At 43.0% G+C, this 23,894-nt stretch overlaps 1 protein-coding gene across 5 annotated transcripts in view; it reads left to right on the forward strand.

Moving 5' to 3' along the window:
• The window catches only part of EXTL3 (exostosin like glycosyltransferase 3), a 136,706-nt gene that overhangs the window by 106,812 nt on the left and 6,000 nt on the right, over window positions 1-23,894 (forward strand). For all 5 annotated transcript variants that reach the window (XM_007962056.3, XM_073018021.1, XM_037983831.2 and 2 more), the window contains 3 exons: window positions 4,110-4,237; window positions 10,368-10,512; window positions 15,748-15,876. In XM_007962056.3, the coding sequence (XP_007960247.3) occupies window positions 4,110-4,237; window positions 10,368-10,512; window positions 15,748-15,876 (402 nt within the window). The remainder of the gene's footprint in view (window positions 1-4,109; window positions 4,238-10,367; window positions 10,513-15,747; window positions 15,877-23,894) is intronic.

A 23,894-nucleotide genomic window follows, 5' to 3' on the forward strand; every position in this document is an offset into this window, starting at 1 on the left:
GGGTGATGGCGAGCTTTGTTTGGCTGAATTGGCAGAATTAGTTCTGTACTGAGTGAATGCTAGGTGTGTTAGGAAGGTAAAGTGAATGATCGGGGGGAGTTTGTTGAGGGAGTTTGTGAACAGCTGCTATATGCCATCATTTCCAAGGCAGACCTTATTTTACATTTTGTCATCTCTGAAACTGAGGATGCGTCTTACAATGGATGGCCTCTTACCATCGCCGAGCTTGCCATTCAAGTCCAGCCCCTTCTTGCCACCCTCCCGCCCTGTGGCAAGCGGAGCCGACAGCTGCTAAGGTGAGCACTTGGCATCTCCTCTCGTTGCCGCTCTCTCCTGTCTGACCTAGGCCTCACTCCGTCCTTCGTTTTGTCATTGCGGAGTCTGAGCTTAAGACACCCTGGGCTGTACACTTGGGGATTTTTATGCTGGTCAGACATGCTGCAGGGCAAGGTGGATCTCTCAATCTGTTGCTTGGCTTGGACATCTGTTAACTGTGGTGGTGAATCTGTTACAGATCCTTCTTTGTCTTGAGTTGGGCAGGAACTCCTCTGGGGCTGAAGTGGAGTCTTAAAAAAAGCTCTGACCGAGAGTGTTGGCTGTCACCTGTAATCCCATCACTTATTTGGAAGGCTGAGGGAGGGGGAATGCTTGAGACCAGGAGTTTGAGGCCAGTCTAGGCTACATAGCGAGACCGTGTCTCTACAAGTGTTTTTTTTTTTTTTTTTTTTTTTTTTTTTTAAATTACCCAAGTATGGTGGTGCATGCCTGTAGGTCCAGCTACTTGGGGGGCTGAGGCAAGAGGATCAATCACTTGAGCTAAGGAGCTCTAGGCTGCAGTGAGCTATGACAGCACCATTGCACTACAGCCTAGGTGACGACTCAAGACTCCATCTCTTAAAAAAATTTTTTTTAAAGTTCTGCAATAAAGTGAACATGGGATCATCAATTTCACATGCCTTCTTAATTAGCAACATTGTTTTTCCTTGATGGTGCACAGTTTAATAATGCATTTTCAGGCCAGGTGTGGTGACTCATGACTGTAATCCCAGCACTTTGAGAGGCTGAGGCAGGCAGATGCCATGAGGTCAGGAGTTCAAGACCAGCCTAGGCAATATGGTGAAACCCTGTCTCTACAAAAATACAAAAATTATCCGGGCATGGTGGTATCTGCTTGTAGTTCCAGCTACTTGGGAAGCTGAGGCAGGAGGATCACTTGAGTCTGGCAGATGGAAGTTGTAGTGAACTGAGATTGCACCATGGCACTCCAGCCTGGGCCACAGTGAGACTCTATCTCAAAAAAAAACAAAACAAAACTGGGCGTAGTGGCTTATGCCTGTAATCCCAGGACTTTGGGAGGCCGAGGCAGGCGGATCATGAAGTCAGGAGTTCAAGACCAGCCTGGCCAAGATGGTGAAACCCCATCTCTACTAAAAATACAAAAAAATAGCCGGGCATGGTGGCAGGCATCTATAATCCCAGCTGCTCGGGAGGCTGAGGCAGGAGAATCACTTGAACTCGGAGGGTGGAGGTTGCAGTGAGCCAAGATTGTGCCACTGCACTGCAGCCTGGGTGACAAGAGTGAGACTCTGTCTCAAAAAAAAAAAAAAAAAAAAAAAAGCGTTTTCTATGGTGGCTTTGGTTTGAAGAAGTTTATAAAGTTAACAGAAGTTTAGCAGAAGTAGTACTGGGTTTGGAATCAGAAAGTATGAGTTAGGACCAGGTGTGGTGGCTCATGCCTGTAATCCTTGCACTGTGGGAGGCTGAGATGGGAGGATCACTTGAGCTCAGGAGTTCTAGACCAGCCTGGGCAACATAGTGATGAGACTTCAAGAACTTTTTTTTTTTTTTTTTTTTAAACGTATGAATTAGAGTTTTGGCTCTTGCAACTTGCCAGTTGTATGACATCACTCTGGGCCTCAGTTTCTGCATGTATGAAGTGAGAGACACTATAGTCTCCAAAGCCCTTCTAGCTCTGAATGAATTGGATTTTAAGTGTGCTAGAATGAATGAATTGAAGTATGAGGGCTCTGCATTAAGAACACAGAATAAAGGATTGTCCTGGTAAGGAGGGTGTGGCAAGAGGCGTCTTAACTGGACCTCCAGCGGGAGGATGGAAGAGAAGGTATTTGAAGCTGAAGAGACATGCTAGTAGGTCACAGAGCTCCTTGGAAACCATTCATAAATTTAAGTCCTCAGATGCAATTAATTCATCATGCCAGGTAGAGGTTGTCCTCAGTACAAGTAAAACAGTCTGTTGGAAGTAAGATGATTTTTTGTGGCATTCTAAAAAGATCATTCTTCATGAGATGCTCTTTGTTTTTGGGGTTTGAGAACAAAATAATGGTTCCCCTTTGGTTGGACTAATTAGACAAAGATACTCTAAGAATAAAATGAGCCATCCAGGTACTGACTGTGGTCATGATTTATATGAGTATTAGGTGGCAAGGTGAATAACACAGCTACCCACCCACATTGTAGGTAAACTAAACTGAGATATGGTAAAATAAAAATTGTTTTGTTATATAGTTGTACTGTTTGAAGCACCAATTTTTTTTTTATGAAGAAAATACTGCTTTGCATGTATGTAGAATCACTTAGATGTTTTTTGAATTGGGATTTGCTGAAGATGCAGAAGCTGTTGTACTGAGTACATGACACCTTGAAAAGAAAGAAAAAGTTTGTGTACGAGTAGTCAGCACTGTAGGTAGGAATTGCAAAGGTGAAGTAATTAATCTCGACCACATGGGCTGTGCTCTTTTTTTGGGTTTATATCCCAAAAAGGCATTAGAATTGGGAGTCAGAAGTGACAGACTCACGAGGTTTCTGAGTTAGGTTTTAAAATTACTGACCAGGCTGGGAACTCCGTAGCTATTGGAATCTCAGATCCACTCTGCCACCTTGTGTTCTCTGGGGAGAGTCGTTTTTTTTTTTTTTTTTTTTTTTTTTTTTTTTAATTTATTTATTATTATTAAACTTCAAGTTGTAGGGTACATGTGCGCAACGTGCAGGTTTGCTACATATGTATACTTGTGCCATGTTGGTGTGCTGCACCCATCAACTCGTCATTTACATCAGGTATAACTCCCAATGCAATCCCTCCCCCCTCCCCCCTCCCCATGATAGGCCCCGGTGTGTGATGTTCCCCTTCCCGAGTCCAAGTGATCTCATTGTTCAGTTCCCACCTACGAGTGAGAACATGCGGTGTTTGGTTTTCTGTTCTTGTGATAGTTTGCTAAGAATGATGGTTTCCAGCTGCATCCATGTCCCTACAAAGGACACAAACTCATCCTTTTTTATGGCTGCATAGTATTCCATGGTGTATATGTGCCACATTTTCTTAATCCAATCTGTCACTGATGGACATTTGGGTTGATTCCAAGTCTTTGCTATTGTGAATAGTGCTGCAATAAACATACGTGTGCATGTGTCCTTATAGCAGCATAATTTATAATCCTTTGGGTATATACCCAGTAATGGGATGGCTGGGTCATATGGTACATCTAGTTCTAGATCCTTGAGGAATCGCCATACTGTTTTCCATAATGGTTGAACTAGTTTACAATCCCACCAACAGTGTAAAAGTGTTCCTATTTCTCCACATCCTCTCCAGCACCTGTTGTTTCCTGACTTTTGAATGATCGCCATTCTAACTGGTGTGAGATGGTATCTCATTGTGGTTTTGATTTGCATTTCTCTGATGGCCAGTGATGATGAGCATTTTTTCATGTGTCTGTTGGCTGTATGAATGTCTTCTTTTGAGAAATGTCTGTTCATTATACTTACCTGGCAGGGGAGATACCATGATCACGAGAGTCGTTTTTAATTTCCCTACATCATGTTTATTGCATGTGTAAAATAATCCTCAGCTTTTGCTTGATTCACAAGAAAATTTGCTAACGAATGAAGCTAAAAAGGTAAATCCATATACATTTGTTGAAGTATAAGGCAGCTTTTATTCCTGAAAGGCATATGTTAGATTTTACAAGTGCGGAGATCAGTCAAAATTATTCAGTAAATCCAGCCATGATCTCCTTGGACCTAAATACACATTTTGTTTGACCTTCCATAACACAGCCGTGATTTTTAATGTTTTTCCTTCCTCATCACAGGTGGTCCGTACTGAGAAGAACAGTTTGAACAACCGATTCTTACCCTGGAATGAAATTGAGACAGAGGCCATCCTGTCCATCGATGACGACGCTCACCTCCGCCATGACGAAATCATGTTTGGGTTCCGGTGAGAGACTAATTTCCAGTCAAACACTTTAGGTTGCAAGTGACAGAAAACCTGGATTAGGCAGCAAAATGAATTTCTTGGCTGATGGTAACTGAGAAACCCTTACAGGTAGTCAGGGCTGATGTGGGACGTGGCTGGATGCAGGCTTGTAGATGGCGTTGGAGGAGTCTGTCTCTCTTTACCTCTAGGCTCTGCTCTGCGTTCCTACAGGCCTTCCCTCTGTGGCCAGGGAGGTGGAATTCTTTGATTGGCTAGACCGTGGTTATCTGCCTGCTCCTGGTGCTGCAGGTGTATCATCCTTAAATCCAAACCACGTGGGCAGAGAGTAGAGGCAATGGGTAGGGTAGTTCTCTAAAGGAAATAGGAGGGTTTCGTTTTTAGAGGAATGGGAAGTAACTTCCAGGCAGGCAGAAGTGACATGTTACTGTGTGTTGGAGCAATGGAACAGTGCCAGGATCCTGGACCCAAAAAGATTTGGGGGAAAGAGGGTGTCAGAAGCAATGATTTGAAAGGGAAAAGAAGGGAAGGAGGAAAAGGAGGTGGTGGTAATGATGGCAGCGATGATGCTGCTAAACATATGTTGAACCCGTACTGTGTGCCAGGGACTAGCCTAGGACTTTTTCTGTCTTATCTCATTAATCCTTCTAAAATTTGATGACATAAATTGTAGCTATCTCCATTTTATATAGGAGTAAATTGAGATACAAGAGAACAAAACCATGTAGAAGCTAGGAAGTGGCAGCAGAGCTCTGGGTTCAAATGCAGGTTTGTCACACTCCCGACGTTCGCCCAGCCTTCAGCTCTCGTGCCTTCTTGAGTCTTAGGAATTGCTGAAGGATCCCACTTGAGGGTCACTGCGGGGAAGAGGATGGAGTAGATGAAGGTTACTCCAAGTGTGTCAGGGACTGGGATGTTGGCTTAGGGACAGTTGGTTACCTGTTTATGGTGAGGTAAGTACAAAAATTGAGGGCAAGCATTCAGAAACTTTTAAAGCAATGTGACATTTACTGTGAAATCCAAGTATATGATTATTTTTCTTGTAGTTCTTTTTTTTTGCAACATTTCTTCAATATAATTCATACATCATAAAATTCACTCATATAAGTGTATGATTCAGTGGTTTTAGTATATTCAGAGTTGCACAAACATCACCATGGTTAATTTTAGAAATCTTCATCACCACTGAAGGAAACCCTGTACCTAGTACCTATTAACAGCCACTCCCAATTTTTCTCCAACCCCTCTCAGTCCTAGGTAGCCACTCAATCTTTGTGTCTCTATAAATTTGCCTATTTTGGACATTTTCTATAAATAGAACCGTACAACCACGCATGGCCTTTTGTGACTTTCTTCTTTCACTGCACATGATGTTTTCAGGGTTCATCCATCTTGTAGCAGGTACCAGTTCTTTTTTTTTTTTTTTTTGAGATGGAGTCTCACTCTGTTGCCCAGGCTGGAGTGTAGTGGCTTGATCTCAGCTCATTGCAGTCTCTGCCTCCTAGGTTCAAGTGATTCTCTCATGTCAGCCTCCTGAGTAGCTGGGATTACAGGTATGGACCACCACACCCAGCTAATTTTATTTTTTGCATTTTAGTAGAGATGGGATTTCACCATGTTGCCCAGGCTGGTCTTGGACTCCTGAGTTCAGGCGACCTGCCCGCCTCGGCCTCCCAAAGTGCTGGGATTACAGGCTTGAGCCATGGTGCCCAGCCCAGGTACCAGTTCATCATTCATTTTCTGTTGATGGCTGTTTGGGTCATTTCTATTTCTTGGCTATTGTGAATAATGCTGTGAACCTTCATGTGCAGGTTTTTGTATGAACATGTCATTCCTCTTGAGTGTATACCTAAGAGTAATGTGGATAGCTGCTTTAACATTTTGAGCCTGTCAGATTGTTTTTCTGGGTGGCAGCCCCATACTGCATTCTCACCAGCAGTGTATGAAGCTTCTAGTTTCTCCACATCCTCGTCAACGCTTGTTATTTTCTATTTTCAAAATTTATAGCTGTCCTAGTCATTGTAAAGTGACAACTCGTGTGTGTGGTTTTTTTTTTTTTTTTTGAGATGGGGGTCTCACACTGTTACTGAGGCTGGAGTACAGTGGTGCAATCTTAGCATGTGGTAACCTTGAACTCCTGGGCTCAAGTGATCCTCTTGAGTAGCTGGGACTACAGGCTCACATCACCACACCTGGCTAATCTTTACATTTTTTTTTTTGGTAGAGATGGGGTCTTACTTTGTTATTCAAACTGGTCTGAAACTCCTGGCCTCGAGCAGGCCTCCCAAGTGCTGGGATTACAGGCATGAGCCACAGTACCCAGGCATACAGTTGTGATTTGCATTTCTCTCGATGTTGAACATCTTTTCATGTGCTTATTGATCAGTTAGTTAGCCTTTGTATACCTTCTTTGGAGAAATGGCTTTTCACATTCTTTGTCCATTTTTGTTTGGATTGTCCTTTTTTTTTTGAGACAGAGTCTCGCTCTGTCACCCAGGCTGGAGTGCAGTGGTGTGATCGTGGCTCACTGCAAGCTCCGCCTCCCGGGTTCATGCCATTCTCCTGCCTCAGCCTTCCAAGTGGCTGGGACTACAGGCGCCCGCCACCATGCCCAGCTAATTTTTGTATTTTTAGTAGAGACGGGGTTTCACCGTGTTGACCAGGCTGATCTCGAACTCCTGACCTCAGGTGATCCACCTGCCTCAGCCTCCCAAAGTGCTGGGATCACAGGCATGAGCCACCGCACCAGGCCAGGATTGTCTTTTTATTATCATGTTATAAGAGTTCTTTATATATTCTAGATGCAAGTCCCTTATCAGAGATCAGAGTTGCACATATTTTCTCCCATTCCATGGGTTATTTTCTTACTTACCTGACGGTATTATTTGAAGCACAGAGTTCATGTTTTGAAATTCAGTGGATCTGTTTTCTTTGGTTGCTTGTGCTTTGGGTGTCATATTTAGAAACCAGGCAGTTCATTTTTGTTTTATTTTACCAAAGTATTAATCTATAATAATTTTGGGGAAAAATTAGTTCTTCCCCACATCATTTGAAAACCACTGGAGGCCAGGTATAGTGGCTCACGCCAGTAATCTCAGCACTTTGGGAGACCAAGGTGGGTGGATCACCTGAGGTCAGGAGTTCGAGACCAGCCTGGCCAACATGGCGAAACCCTGTCTTTACTAAAAATATAAAAATTAGCAGGGCGTGTTGGCGCATGCCTGTAATCCCAGCTACTCAGGAGGCTGAGACGGGAATTACTTGAACCTAGGAGGCGGAGGTTGCAGTGAGCCAAGATCACGCCACTTCTAGCCTGGGCAACGGAGCATTAAAAAAAAAAAAAAAAAAAAGCCACTGGAGTAGATTTCTTTGGAGGTCTTGTTCAAATTAAGTGTGGATCCAGAATAGAGAGTTCTTTCTCTGTGCTTCCATTCTGTTCACCGAAGGCCTAACCTGACCTACCTGGCAATGGGGCTGCCTTTGGCTTAGGCTTGTAAGAGCAGATGCTCAGATGAAAAGAGCAGTGGCTTTATTGCTCATCTGTCTTAAATCCATCTGTAAAGAATGATTTGACACATTTCTCAAAAATTAGAACATCTGTTCTTATTCTCCTCCACCCAGCCTCTCACATTTCCTTTGACCTCTTACCTAAAGTACTGTTGAAGTAAGTCTATTGATAGCTGTGATTTAAAAAAATCCTTGTAAGCCCAGTTGTATTTTTTTTTACACGATAACAAATAACTGACTCTCTCCATTTGTTTTTATGAAAGGAAAAAAGCCATGCAGTAGCTCCAGGCGTGATCTTTGCTGCTGCAGGTGGTAGTGGTAGGGGGTGGGCGGCAGGGAGTGTGTTTCTGCTGCAGCGTGATGTGGTTTGGAGCATGCTGAAGGGCTGGTGTGGTGAGCATAGTTGTGGGGTGTTAACAGGAGAACTGCCAACCCTTAGATCCAAGAATGATTTTGATAAGGAGCCCAGCTTTAAGGAGTTTGAAGCTTATTAACATAGCTGGCATTAACATAGCTTTCAAGCCCCTGATTTAGGGATTTCTGACCTTGCCCATGCTATTTTCCAGCAGATTTGCAGGTGGTGAGAGAGTAATGGGAAGCCTTTTAATGTGTCTCTTAACCGTCATTCACGTTTGAGATTTAGCCTCTGGTAATGGAGCTGGTGAATTATTGCTGTCTGTACATCCTAACCTTTTCCTACCCTGACCCTTTTCTCATGCGTTTGGGCATCCTTCAATCTAAAGCCTTTCTCTTATTAATCTCCCCAATTTGCTTATTTCACCTTAATGGGAATGAAACAGACCTAAGTTGAAAGAAAAGGGTAAGTCTAAGAATTCTTTCCTCTGGCAAAGATAGATCTTGACTCACTTCAACTTATGTAGCCAAGAAAGAGACAGACAGAATCAATTGTAAGGGACAGATAGAAATGGTATACCAAGAGACTTGAGAGCATGTGTCCTTACAGAAAGGAATACACGAATGGCCAGAGCAGCACTATTTGTAACAGAAGTGCGAACAACACAGAGGGCTAAATACTGTGGTTCCATTATGTGAGGTCCCTAGGTAGTCATTCATAGAGACCGAGAGCAGAATCGAGGCTGCGGGAAGGTGGGAGTGGGGATGAGTGTTTCATGGGGACAGAGTTTCCGTTTGGGCAGATGAAAGAGTTCTGGAGATGGATGGCCGGGATGGTTGCACAACACTGTGAATGTCTGTAATGCCACTGAACCATATATTTAAAAGTGATTAAGATGGTACATTTTATGTTCATTTTGCCACAATTAAAAAAAAAACCAGTTGTCTTAAAAAACCCACCTAGAAGGCTATTACATTGTGATAGAAATTGTGATTTCTAATCTTTTGGATTAGAATAGAGTCTTCCAGACTTATTAGGAGAGGAGCTCTTTTGAAATAAAATCTGTGTCTTAGGAACTGAAGTTCCATGTAAGTGATGAGGGAGTTTGCAGGCAGTTTAAATCTCTGGCAGCCCTTCTGCAGGCCTGTTGGGTTCTGTGGAGCTTAAAACGCTTTCAGTTCTCCAATTTATCCTGTGAAACTGGGGATCAATTTTATTTGTTCTACTTTGCCTATACATTTGGAGATGATATAAAAGTTTCTACTGAAACATATTGAATTCTCCATTTATTTCTGCCATTTAATGAAACCTTTCAGTTGTATGGTTCTGTAGACCACTTCTCATGATACACGTTTCTCCCTCAGCCCTGCTCAAATTTGGAATTCCTTAGGAGTGGTGCAGTTCAGTAGTCTTCTGTGGTTAAACCAGTGGTCTCTTAAACCTTTTTATTATGTTCCTTCTTCATAAAAGAAAAGTGTGCAGTATATGTAAATTATATACACGTCCTGCTGAACTAATATGTCGTGCTCATTAAAAACAAAGCCTTTCTTAGAAAATGTTGGTTCATTCATTTTTAGAGCCAGGTCTTGCTCTGTTGCTCAGGCCGAGTGCAGTGGTGCAATCATAGCTCACTGCAGCCTTGAACTCCTGGACTCAGGCAGTCCTTCCACCTCAGCCTCCCAAGTAGCTGGTAGTACAGTTGTACTCCACCATGCCCAGCTAATTAGAAACAATTTTTTTTTTTGTAGAGACAGGATCTTGCTATGTTGCCCAGGCAGGTCTCCAACTCCATGCTTCAAGTGGTCCTCCTGTGTTGGCCTCCCAAATGCTGAAGTTACAGGCATGAGCCACCCTGCCCGGCCCTTTCTTGGAAATTAAATAAGCTAAAAAAAGAATTGAAATTGATATCATCTTCCTGCTTCTTAGTAGATTATTGTACATACCCCATTCTGGAGACCTCCTTAGTAGATTATTGTACATACCCCATGCTGGAGACCCCTTTCCCAAGTTATGACTTACTCTTTCTGGAAGGGCTGGAGGATACTGACTGCTAGAGGAACAATGTGCAGGTGCTTATTAAGGAAGCTGAATATGGTACCTTATTTGCTTTTATCCTGTTTGGCTTGTTGTTGATTTTGTTTTATTTTGAAAGGATAAGAGAAGTGAAAGCCTAAGGGCCAGAGCTTGGAAGGTAGAGGCAATAACCGTGAACACTTTTGATGGCCCTAGAGCTCTGTACTCAGGTCTGTGTATGCACTTGTGTTTTTCAAGGGTGTGGAGAGAAGCTCGGGACCGCATCGTGGGCTTCCCTGGCCGTTACCACGCATGGGACATCCCCCATCAGTCCTGGCTCTACAACTCCAACTACTCGTGTGAGCTGTCCATGGTGCTGACAGGTGCTGCCTTCTTTCACAAGGTAGGAAAAAGCTAGTAATAATGGCATTGACTTGGTGAGAGTTTGGCCTTTGTGTGATAGTGGAATGCTGCCCTCAGCTTAGCTCTCCTAATGCTTCTTACGTGTTTCTTCTGTGCTAGAAGTCAGTTGTTTCCATTTTTAGAGACAATGATCAAGATGCTTAGAGCAACTCTGGGATAAAAAGTTAAGATGAGAGGGCTGCCTGTACAGTTGCACATAGGCTATTTGGAAACCACTTTATCTTTCTGGGCGTTGGCTCTCCCTTTGTAAAACTGAGGGCTCTGGGATAAAAGACACCTCAAATACCTTCTGGTTTCAACATTGCCACCCCAGATGTGGCCCGGCTATCAGAAGGTGACCTGGGCACTTTTCTGACTTAGATGTACCGTGCCTGTCCCAGGCCCCGCGATGAGCCTCTGTGTGGCTCTGCCAGTTCTTTGTGATACTTTAGTGCTTATTCTTTCACTGTGTCTCATAATTTGATTTTCACTGAATATCTGAAGCTTAGGACCCTGCAGTCTTTCCTCCTCTACTGTTCTGTGTTCTGTTTTTTTGCTCTTGGCCTGTCTTCCCTCTCTACCTCTTCCATTCTGTAAAGTGGCCCCTGACCATGTGTGGCCACAGAGCACCTGGCACATGACTGGTCAGAATGGAGACGTGCTGTTAAGTGTAAAGTGCACAACAGCTTTCGAAAACTTGTAACAAAGGATGTCACATAGCTCAGTAATTGTTTATATAGATACGCATCTTGAAATGCAGTTAGTTTGGATTACTGGGTTAAATAAAATTATTGAATTTTACTGTCTCTTTTTACTTTTTAATGATGTGGCTTCTAGAAAATTTACAGTGCTGTATGTGGTTTGCCTTCTGTGTCCGTGAGTGCTGCTCTCTACCTCCCTCCTGAGGTCTTCCCGGGCCCTGAGGAGTCCCTGTTCTAAGATTACCCTGGCATTACCCCCACTGCCCACCTCACAGAGCACCTCTTCTGTCCCGAGTCTTCCCTGAAGACAGTGCTCCCTTTAACCTTTTCCTGTAGACTTTGAGGCACTCATTTCCCCACATCTGTGCTTTGGCACAGGGCAGGCATAGGGAACGTTTTCATTGCTTACCAGTGACACTTCCTTCCCAACTGGCACATAAAGTCTCATTTGCAGCTCCTGTCGTCTGTCTTCCTGCCATCAACTAGCCTTTTCATCGTGCCCTGACAGTCACCAAAGATGGCGGCACCTGCCTCCTTCTCTTTGTCTGCATTCACGCCCTCCACGGTTCTGGCGCCTTCACTGTCCTCACAGAAGACCCTCCCACCGCTTTCTCTGCATGGATGGTGAAGTGTCCCGGGGTCTAGCCTCTGATGCTCTTCTTATTTTCCCTAGGCGCTCTCTCACGCACTCAAGGTTTTGAGGCTTTTCTTAGCATCTGCAGGCTGGTGATTTCCTCTTCTGTATTCCAGCCTTGGCCCTTCTTGCTGAGGTTTGCGTTTGTGTATTTAATTGTTTTCAGCATATCTCCCGTTTGCCCCTCAGACACTTCAGATAAACTTTTCCCTCACCGTCTCTCCCCAGCTCCTTGAAGTATTTTCTCCCTTACATAGCTCACATCTCAGGTGGTGGCATCTTGCCGGTCACCTCAAATAGAACAATACAATTCATTTTTATAGGGACTTTTTTTGTTTTTTAAGACAGGGTCTCACTGTCGCCCAGGCTGGAGTGTAATGGTGGGATCTCGGCTCACTGCAGCCTCAGCCTCTTGGGACCAGGTGACCCTCCTGCCTCTGCTTCCTGGGTAGCTGGGACGACAGGCATGCATCACTACACCCGACTAATTTTTTTTTTTTTTTTGGTATTTTTTGTAGAGACGCGGTTTTGCAATGTTGCTCAGGCTGGTCTCCAACTCCTGGGCTCAAGCGATCTGCCCGCATTAGCCTCCCAAAGTGTTGGGATTACAGATGTGAGGTGCTGTGCCTGACCTATAGGGACATTTCGAACCAGCCTAAGCAGTCATTAAACTTTCAGCTGTTCTTTTAAAAACTTAATGTGTGAAGTTGATAACTCATCCCATTCTTGCACTTCTCCTCAGGACTTCCTTTCCTTGGGTGGGCTTGCTTTGGGGAATTGCAAGTAGGGTGAGAGGAGCAGGGTGTTAGCAGCTGGTCAGCTAAGAAGGAGCCACTGACTGATCTTAGCAGTGTCTACTCATACCTTGAGGATGTACTTTTCTTCTGAATTGCCTTCTCAGATTCAGGTTGTTCTTTAAAACCATGAACGGTCAGGTACCTCTACTTTCAAGAAATCATTTACTTAATGAATTTTAGTATTTTTTCTGTGTGAAAATCTATAAAGAAGATTACAGACTAGCAGCCCCCAAGCCTCAGTTGGCTTCCAGAGAGATTTTTGGGCCCTCTAGTGTTGTCCTATACACTGGCAACTTTTAAAAATCACAAGATTTCATAAAAGACCTGAGCTGCAATACACATGAAGATCAGGTCCTATGAGGCCCTGGCTGGGGCTTTGTGGCGGCTGCTCCTGTAGTTGGGGCCCATGATGGGGTCTGCGTGCGCTCACCTGCCTGTGGCTCCTTGTTTTTCTTACACCCATTTCTGTTTTTATTTTTTTGAGACTGAGTCGTGCTCTGTGGCCCAGGCTGGAGTGCAGTGGCATGATCTCGGCTCCCTGCAACCTCTGCCTCCTCCTTTCAAGCAATTATTCTGCCTCAGCCTCCCGAGTAGCTGGGACTGCAGGAGCACGCCACCACACCTGGCTAATTTTTGTATATTTAGTAGAGATGGGATTTCACTATGTTGGTCAGGCTACTCTTGAATTCCTGACCTCAAGTGATCCATGCATGTGATAGATATTTTTTAAAGGTTGAAATAAAGATGAAACAAAATTTTAAAATAATGTGATCACTAAAGTCTTCAATTTTAGTGAAAGCAGTATGATTGAGTATGTTTTATTATTTTTGAAAATCTTGATACTGTGTGTTACAGCAAGTTAAGTCTGTTTCTAAATTAAACTTTTTTTTCCTTCTTTTCTTTTCTTTTTGAGGTGGAGTCTTCTCACTTCTTTGCCCAGGCTGCAATGCAGTAGTGTGATCTTGGCTCACTGCAACCTCTGCCTCCTGGGTTCAAGCAATTCTTCTGCCTCAGCCTCCCCAGTAGCTGGGATTATAGGCATGTGCCACCACGCCTGGCTAATTTTTGTATTTTTAACAGAGATGGGGTTTCACCCTGTTGGCCAGGCTGGTCTCGAACTCTTGACCTCAAGTGATCCACCCGCCTCAGCCTCCCAAAGTGTTGGGATTATAGGCGTGAGCCACCACACCTGGCCAACATAAATCATTTTTGACAGCAGAACCACATGCTGATGGAAATAACTGAACATTTATTCTGATAATGCTTTCATCATAGTTTTAAAAAAATTATTATTAAAAGGCAGTTATTATTAAAATGTCTCTTCTTTCAAGACATGAGTTATGTTAATACATTCTCATCAGCATACTGAGGACAGTCACTGGCCATTTAAAGGGTCAATAAATTTGAATTACCTTTTTTAAAAAATGTATTATTTTTTATTTTATTTATTCTTACTTTTTTTTTTTTTTTTGAGACGGAATCTCACTCTGTCATCCAGGCTGGATTGCAGTGGCACAACCATGGCTCAGTGCAGCCTAGAACTCCCAGGCTCAAGTGATCTTCTCACCTCAGCCTCCTAAGTAGCAGGCATTACAGTCACATACCACTACATCTGGCTATTTTTTTTATTTTTCGTAGCTATGAGGTCTTCTCCTTATGTTGCCCAGGTTGGCCTTGAACTCTTGGGCTCAAGCATTTCACCCACCTTGGCCTCCCAGACAAAGTGTTGGGATTACAGGCATGAGCCACCATGCCCAGCCTGGATCACTTTTTTGTTTAAAAGAAAAAAAAAAAAGTACAATTCATTTTTTAAGTTCACCAACTCTTAAGTACTTTGCTGTTTAAGTTAGTTTATCTTAAACGAGCACATTTGTTCTGTGTTACAAAAAAATTTTATTATTTCACTAAATAGATTATATTGTAGGTAATGAAATATGTTAATCAGTTAATCAGTTTAGCTGGGCACTTCACCTATTCATTTGTTCATTACAGCAAATTGCGACATATAGCAGTTAACATGTGCCCTGTCTTGTAGTAGTTGCTGATTTCTGTGGTATGAATAAATATTCTTACCTTGGCTGATTTGAAGTTATCAACATGAGTCACTGAACATGGATTTGGGAAGAGATACACAGTTGTACACCATTACATAGTAATTTCAACATAAACAGTAGATATAGGTAACCTCAAGTTAATAGTAAAATACAAAGTTAGGAAGTAATGAGTTGAAGGTATTTATTGCATAGATTTTTAATATAATTATTTAATTTGAAGTTGATGTAATTACATCTTTAATGGCTATGTTTAACAACAAGCTCACAACATTCTGAAAATGTAGTGGTCTGCATTCATGAGCAGGTGTGAGTGGCTCCAACATGCCCCTCTGTGGGCCTTGTAGGACAGTCTGAGAACTTTGCCTTTTACTCCGAGTGAGATGGGAAGTGTTGGAGGCTTTGGAGCGAAGGGGTGACATGTTCAGTTGGCTTGAGTGTTAACACAGTCACCTGCTATGCTGGGACTAGCACATAGGGAAGAATATGGCAGCAGGGAGAATATTTAGGAGCTGATGTGGAGAATCCAGACAAGAGATGAAGGTGGCTGGGAGCAGGGGGTAGCCAGGGCCGATAGCGAGTAGTGACCAGACTCAAGAATCTGTACAGGAGGCAGCGAGGGATCGTGTGTTTCATGGTTCTGTGATTTATTGAGATCTGAGAAAATAACCAGGCTTTTTTCCCCTCACTTATCTTTTTTTTTTTTTTTTTTTTTTTTGCCATTGTTAGAGATAAAATAGTGTTCAACTGAATCAGCATCTGACCTAGTTTGACAAATCTTTATACTGATTTCAAAATTGCTGTGGTACCAAGAAGATGATATGACATTGTTACTAAAGGGGGTGATGATGGCAATTTGAATGGGATAATTCCTCACTGCAGAAGATCCACACGACAGAATGTCTCGAATCCCCGGCCCCAGCCCTGAGTGCCAGTAATACCTCCTAGTTACTGCTACACCCAAACAACCCCTCCATCCACGCATATTTTGTCTGAAAGCCAACAACCTGTGTCTTCTAACAGAGCATGTGGTTCTTTTTCTTCCTCTGACAGTATTATGCCTACCTGTATTCTTATGTGATGCCCCAGGCCATCCGGGACATGGTGGATGAATACATCAACTGTGAGGACATCGCCATGAACTTCCTTGTCTCCCACATCACTCGGAAGCCCCCCATCAAGGTGAGGTCCCGTCACTGGTGGGACTGTGGATGCGCGCATGTTTACTTCACTTGTTTTACAGTAGCGCAGCACATAACTGCACTGTACCTCAGAGTCCTCATTCATACGATAGGGATGATACTACCTACCTCATCAAAGGATTATGGGCTTAAATGAGTTGTTACGACAGGGGCCCTTCATTCCTAAGGGCAATGGATAGAAATAAGAAGGTTTGGAACTTGGGTGGGAAAGATGTTGCATCATAATTTTTATTAATCTTTTACTGGAATTTAGCATTTTCTTCAATTATGAAACAGGCTACAATTCACAACAGTATTTGTAGTAACTGATTTGTCACCAGTAGAAATCATAGATATCTTTGTATTACATTACCTTTGTTGGAATATCTGCAAAAAGTATTATTTGTGTTTGTTACCACTTTGAATTCATGGCAGTTATTCCCTTTCCCCTAGATGTTGTTATTTAATGCATTAGGAAAACAGCATGTGTGTCACTGTGTTTTACTGAAACTTGCTTCCTTTGTCATCCTGTGTATTGCAGTTTATATATCTAAAAATACTATTTTGAGGAGTCCACAGCCTTGACCAGATTGCCAAGCCAGAGGCACAGGCGATGTCCATCAAATAAAAAACTTAAGAATTTCTGAGTTAATGTATGTAAGACTCTAAGAATAGTGTTGGCACATAAGTACTATGTAAATTATTTGCTCACAACCAAAAATACCCTCAGAATTTCTAGAATTCCTCTGACAGTATTATGCCTACCTGTATTATTATGTGATGCCCCAGGCCATCCGGGACATGGTGGATGAATACATCAACTGTGAGGACTACTCACACCTGTGAATTCTAGAAATTCTGGGGGTATTGTTCTGTTTTTTCTTGGAGTTATTAACAAATACACTCAGTGCACGGAAAGCCTGGTTCCACCCCCTTCCTGTCATCGTTGAGGGCTCTGTCAGCAAGTTAGAGCATGCTGGTAAGGGTTAGGATAGCTCGATAGCTCAGTCCTTAGAGAAGCAGATGTTATTAGAACCAGTATTACTGTGGAGTCTGTCACTTCAAATGAATATTTGTGACTGTGCTTATGTCTGTGTTTATGTCTGTGTTTATGTCTGTTTCGTAATTGAAGAAAATACTAAATTCCAGTAAGAGATTTGTACCTGATGTCTTTAGAAGGGTCAACAAACTAATGAGCTCATATTTTCATTATTATCAAAAAGGTGTATTACTTAATTTTATGAAATAAGTTTACTTTCATGGGTGTCATTGCCATGAGTAAATAGTCGTGTTCAGCCTGGCGCGGTGGCTCATGCCTGTAATCCCAGCACTTTTGGAGACCGTGGCGGGCGGATCGCTTGAGGTCACGAGTTCGTGACCAGCCTGGTCAACACGGCGAAACCCGGACTCTACTAAAAAATATACAAATTAGGCCGGGCGCAGTGGCTCACGCCTATAATCCTAGCATTTTGGGAGGCTGAGGCAGGTGGATCACGAGGTCAGGAGATCAAGACCATCCTGGCTAACACGGTGAAACCCTGTCTCCATTAAAAATACAAAAAATTAGCTGAATGTGGTGGCATGCACCTATAGTCTCAGCTACTCAGGGGGCCGAGGCAGGAGAATCACTTGAACCTGGGAGGCAGAGGTTGCAGTGAGCCGAGATCATGCCACCACACTCCAGCCTGGGTGACAGAGCGAGACTCAGTCTCAAAAAGAAAACACACACACACGCACACACGCTACACTACACTAGCTAGGCGTGATGGCATGCGCCTGTGATCCCAGCTACTCAGAAGGCTGAGGCAGGAGAATCGCTTGAATCCAGGAGGCAGAGATGGCAGTGAGCTGAGATCGTGCCACTACACTGCAGCCTGGGTTACTGAGTGAGACTCCATCTCAAAAAAAAATTAATAATCGGTTCTAGACTAAGTACCCATCAGCATATACTAATAACGATAATGAAATCATATGTTTAGAAGCCAGGTGCAGTGGCACACACCTAGTAGTCTCAGCTACTCAGGAGGCTGAGGCAGGAGGATTGCTTGAATCCAGAAGTTCTAGGCTGAATGTTCCATGGGCGTGTCTGTGAACAGCCACTGCACTGCAGCCTGGGCATCTTAGTGAGAAATAAGTCGTAGCTTGAGTGCTAAGCAGAGTGGCCACCAGAGGACGCTGGTTCCATGCAGCAAAGCATAACAAAGATAGAAATGTTATTTGGAGGCTAACTGTGGCTCCTGGGTAGAACGTCACTCCTGATTGTCCCAGGGTTTCTTCTGTCCGAGACTTTTGCTAAAGTCTCACAAGAGAAGAATAATTAGCAAAATAATGTATCATTTTTTTAACTGTGAAAAATAATAGTCACAAGTATTTATATAAAAATAGTATGTTTTCCAGGTACAGTGGTAGGTCTCATATTAAACAGTGAAAAGACTTTGTAGACTTTGAGGTAGGGAGGCAAAGGTTTTAGAAAGCAATTAACAATGGGTGCAATCACGTATGTTTATTGCAGCACTATTCACAATAGCAAAGACTTGGAATCAACCCAAATGTCCATCAGTGACAGATTGGATTAAGAAAATGTGGCACATATACACCATGGAATACTATGCAGCCATAAAAAAGGATGAGTTTGTGTCCTTTGTAGGGACATGGATGCAGCTGGAAACCATCATTCTTAGCAAACTATCACAAGAACAGAAAACGAAACACCGCATGTTCTCACTCATAGGTGGGAACTGAACAATGAGATCACTTGGACTCGGGAAGGGGAACATCACACACCGGGGCCTGTCATGGGGAGGGGGGAGGGGGGAGGGATTGCATTGGGAGTTATACCTGATGTAAATGACGAGTTGATGGGTGCAGCACACCAACATGGCACAAGTATACATATGTAACAAACCTGCACATTATGCACATGTACCCTACAACTTAAAGTATAATAATAAAAAAAAAAAAAAAAAAAAAAGGTGCAATTTTCTTTTCCTTATGTTTCCTTTCTTATGTAGCCAGGGACTGGATTTGAGTCAAGATGTGTGCATCAATTTATGCCTCTCTAGTAGACCAGAAGACATGGTCCATGAAAATTTAAAGTATCTGAGTGATTAAGTATCTAATAATAGCATCTGTTACCTGAGCAGGCACAGACATGGGGGATTTTTCATCTTTGTAACGTGTGTTTGTCTACTGCATTATTAGGCCAGTGTTTCATTAGCTAAGCCATCTCTTCAGTGCAGGGGGAAGTAATGTGGACATGGTGCACATGATTCTTACCAATTGAAAACTTCAAAACTGAGTATTCTCTCTGAATTTTCTTCATCTTTCTGGAATATATGAAGAATTCAAGATTGGGATGAGTTTTCAAATTCAAAGGCTGAAATTAAGTGTGTTTTCAAACTCAGTAATTCCTTCAACTTATGAATCTAATTCATAATAAAGAACCAGTTTGAATTAAATATTTTATTTACCTAATTTTAATGGTATCAGGTGTATATACTATTGTATGTCCAAAAATAGTAATTTTTTTGTTGTGCTTTAAATACCTCCAATTTTTTCTGTCAAACTATTCCCTGTTTGAATTAGGGAGGTCTGACTGCTTTGTATGATTGACAGTGTTCTTTCAGTAATGTTAATATCTTAATGATATTGACTAAAGAATGGGGAGTTAATGTAATATTATTGCTTTGAATAATGTACTACTTTTGCAAGAAGAACACATAATGTAAATAGGCTTCATTCAGGATAAGAGATTAAAAAACCCCTGTAAAGTTTTGAGAAAACAGATGGCTTAGGTGGTAAGGAAGCCGAAATGCAAGTGAACGTTTTGGTTCTCTGGGGGTAATATAGGTTCTTGGCATCTATTGAGGATTTTCCTCATTGTTACTAAGCATAAAACGAATATTTCTCTTAGACTGAGTTACCTGGAATCTTCCATGTAAACTGTGATTCACGATATTGGTTAAGTAAGTAAATGTCCAAACTTCAGTTTATATTATAGTTGTTTCATTCTTTATAATTTTTTTGCATGTTTTATTATGCAACACAGTTATATATTTACAAATATATTGGGGATGCAGTCTTAAATGGTTTTTTTGTTTTGTTTTTGTTTTGTTTTTTTTTTTGAGATGGAGTCTTGCTGTTTTGCCAGGCTGGAGTGCAGTGGCGCAATCTCCGCTCACTGCAACCTCTGCCTCCCGGGTTCAAGCGATTTTCCTGCCTTAGCCCCCTGAGTAACTGGGACTACAGGCATGTGCCACCATGCCCAGCTAATTTTTGTATTTTTAGTAGAGACGGGATTTCACCATGTTGGTCAGGCTGGTCTCGATCTCTTGACCTTGTGATCCGCCCGCCTCGGCCTCCCAAAGTGCTGGGATTACAGGTGTGAGCCACCGTACCCGGCTTAAAAGTTTTTTTACTGATGGATTACATGATTAAAAACATTTGGAAATCACTGCTTCTGTGAAAACAACAGTTATAAAGACACTTTTTGTGTCACGTGGAATAATATGCAGGCTAAAGGGCATTTCTCCTGGGGCTGGATTCTGGTGTCTGGCGTGAGGAGAAGGGTTTTTAGATCCAGTGAGAGCCCCATGGAATACTGGACATAGATGCTGTTTGAGAACGTCCTTCCCCAGATTCCTGACCCCCACATCCTGTTCCGGGGGGAACCATGGGAAGAGCAGTAACTCGGTGTTGACATGACCCCGAAGAGTTCTAAGGGAGCAGCCAGTGAGTGAGGGGGAAAGTGAGGAGACAGGTGGGACCTGGAGGGGGAGCTGTGGAGGGGTCATGACTGCCCAGAGACTAGGTTCTGAGGTGAGCCACCCTTCGAGCACTGGCCTGTGTCTCCTCCCAGTTTAAACGCTGGGACCTGGGCTTTGACGGCGAATACTGGTCGTACACAATGATTACTCTTCTGCTATTAGGTTATGGGATGTGTCTTTCAATTAAAAATTTTCCCCTTAATTTATAATAGAAATTTAAAAATTATTTGGGAAAAGAGACATGCAGAAAGAAATCAAAAGTGCTAAGAATTTTGGCTTCTTTTGGTTCTCTGGTATCCTGTCTATTGTGGTGACTTATTTATCCATACATATATACACACACGTGTGTAAAAATACATATGTACATATTTTTTCTTTTTTTTTTTTTTTTTTTGAGATGGAGTCTCGCTCTGTCACCCAGGCTGCAGTGCAGTGGCATGACCTCAGCTCACTGCAACCTCTGCCTCCCAGGTTCAAGTGATTTTCCTGCTTTAGCCTCCATAGTAGCTGGGATTACAGGCATGTGCCACCATGCCCAGCTAATTTTTTTGTATTTTTAGTAGAAACGGGGTCTCGCCATGTTGGCCAGGCTGGTCTCAAACTGAGCTCAAGTGATCCGCCCACCTTGGCCTCCCAAAGTGCTGGGATTGCAGGTGGGAACCACCACACCTGGCTTTATTTTTGTATTTTAAATTTATATACTTGATTTGCAGTCTGCTTTTTAAAGACTTGACAGTAGGATGGGCAGTATGGCTCACACCTGTAATCCCAATATGGAGGCTGAGGCGGGCGGATCATGAGGTCAGGAGATCGAGACCATCCTGGCTAACACAGCGAAACCCTGTCTCTACTAAAAATACAAAAAATTAGCCGGGCGTGGTGGCAGGCGCCTGTAGTCCCAGCTACTCGGGAGGCTGGGAGGCTGAGGCAGGAGAATGGCGTGAATCTGAGAGGCGGAGCTTGTAGTCAACTGAGATCACCGCACTGCACTCCAGCCTGGGCTACAGAGCGAGACTCCGTCTAAAAAAAAAAAAAAAAAAAACCCAAAAAAACTTTACAGTAAATTTTCTCGGTTTTTGTTATATAGTGGACTAGGTAATTTGAAAACCTGATCACTATAAGTAACAAACTTCTTTTTTCAGTGTATAGTTGAGCTAATAAAAAGGTAAGAGAATTGCCAGAAAGGAAGCAGACGGGAGGACTAAAACTTAGGGTGGCAAGCATGGGGGCGTCGCTGAGACCATCATGGGGAGCTGTTCTCACCTCAGCTGTCTAGAGGCTTGGGTTTTATCACTCATGTGAAGGAGTGAAGAGCCTGTTAAGGGCGGAGAATTAGAATGGAGATCTCCTACCTGTTGCCCCGGGGAGATGACATGCACCTTGTTTATTTTAACCTGGACTCTGAGGGGGCGGAGGGGCGCGAAGTGTAGGTTGAGAACGTTGAATAGTCTTTTGAGCCTCCATGGGCTTAGGTACTCATTCTGTATGAAATCTAGACCCAGGGCCACATGAGGTGGCTCAAGTCTGTAATTCCAGCATATTGAGAGGCTGAGGCAGGAGGATTTCTTGAGGCCAGGAGTTCCAGACCAGCCTGGGCAATGTAGGGAGTCCCCAGGGAGAAAATAAAAAAAGAAAACTAGACCCAGTCATTGATACCCTTGGACTGTTTGACAGAATAAAACCAAAAATCTGTTATAAGGAGAAATTACTCTCAGCAGAGGAAGTTCCCACTTCAGAAAAAGAAATTTCTTCACCTCAGGCCACATAGGACATGCACAGGAAAAGCCTCATTGAAGATGAGCTTGAAATGTAAAATTACCAGTTAGCCACCAAGGAAACAGCTGATCATGAGCAAGAGCGAACACACATAATAAACAGGTTATAGTTCTCCAAGGATTTCAAGTAATAAAGCCATTAGGTAGACTCTAAAACAAGTAGGCTTAAAATGACTAACCTGAAAACATAAAAAAGCAACAGATCACTCCAAAAAGAACAGATTGGAAAGCCCTAAATGGAACTACTGAAAATGAAAATCCTAGTTATTAAAATCTCTGTCAAAAAGGCATGAAAAGATCAGACTTAGGTGAAAAGAAAATTAAGGAAGTAGAAGATAAATTTAAAGACATTTCTGCCCCATGTTTCTTTGTGTGGCATCCTCCCCTCCCTGCTCCCCTCCATCCTCCCTTCCGTGGAGCCAGTGTTTCCAAAGCCCGCTTTGCAGGTGTTGCTGCTTCAGCCCATTGAAAACCCAAGTTCATGGCTATCTTGCAGGATTTGCTTTTTCATTGGCCTCAGGATTTCGTTCATTCTTTCATTCATTCATTCATCCATTCTTCATTGTTTATTCATGCATGCATGTATGTATGTGAGTGAGTGACAGGCTCTCACTGTCCCCCAGACTGGAGTGCAGTGGTACCATCATAGCTCACTGCAGCCTCAAACTCCTGGGCTCAAGCAGCCTCCCAGGTAGCTGGGACTACACCAAATAACTGGCCTGCTGCCACACCCTGCTAATATTTTTATCTTTTGTGGAGATGAGGTTTTGCTTTGTTGCCCAGGCTGGTTTTGAACTCCTGGGCTCAAGCAATCTTCCTGCCTTGGCCTCCCAAAGTGCTGGGATTAATCACCAGGTGATTTCATTTCTTATTACAGGCTCAGCCCTGTATTTAAAGAGGGTTTCTGTATTTCATCTTGCGTGTTCAGGTGTTCTGAGGGACTTTTATGCCATTCGGCCTGCCACATTGTAATGAAGCTGTCCCTCTTCACACTTTTCTGGTTAGACATTTTCTAATTAATAACAATATGACTAGACTGTAATATGGCCACTTTCCCATGGCTTTAAATGTAGTTAAGCATCTTTTTTATGGACAGTATTCAAGAATGATTTGACTAGCCCCTCTTTGGGTAGTCTTCAGTATTTTGATTCAAAACATTGATGAAACAAACAACTCAGTACCTAACTATGGCTCTGCAACCAAGTACATACTAGGAGTGGACTTACTGAGACAGCTGACACTACACACGTTAAGGCTTGTGGCATCTGAGAAGTGCAGGCCGTCTAGACAGAATACCTGACGATGTTCTGGAGACATCTGGTAGGCAGGAGGCCTGGGGCGGGGCTCTGGCTCCTGCCACACTCTGCAGGGTTGTTGCCTCTGGGGGATCAGCGTCTTCACCCTGGACATGGGGGTTGTGGGATCGGTTCAGCTGCAAGGGTTCTGTTGGTATTAGCTGGGATTCCCACTCTGTGTCT

Source organism: Chlorocebus sabaeus, chromosome 8 (genome assembly GCF_047675955.1).
Source record: "Chlorocebus sabaeus isolate Y175 chromosome 8, mChlSab1.0.hap1, whole genome shotgun sequence".
Lineage (NCBI taxonomy): Eukaryota > Metazoa > Chordata > Mammalia > Primates > Cercopithecidae > Chlorocebus > Chlorocebus sabaeus.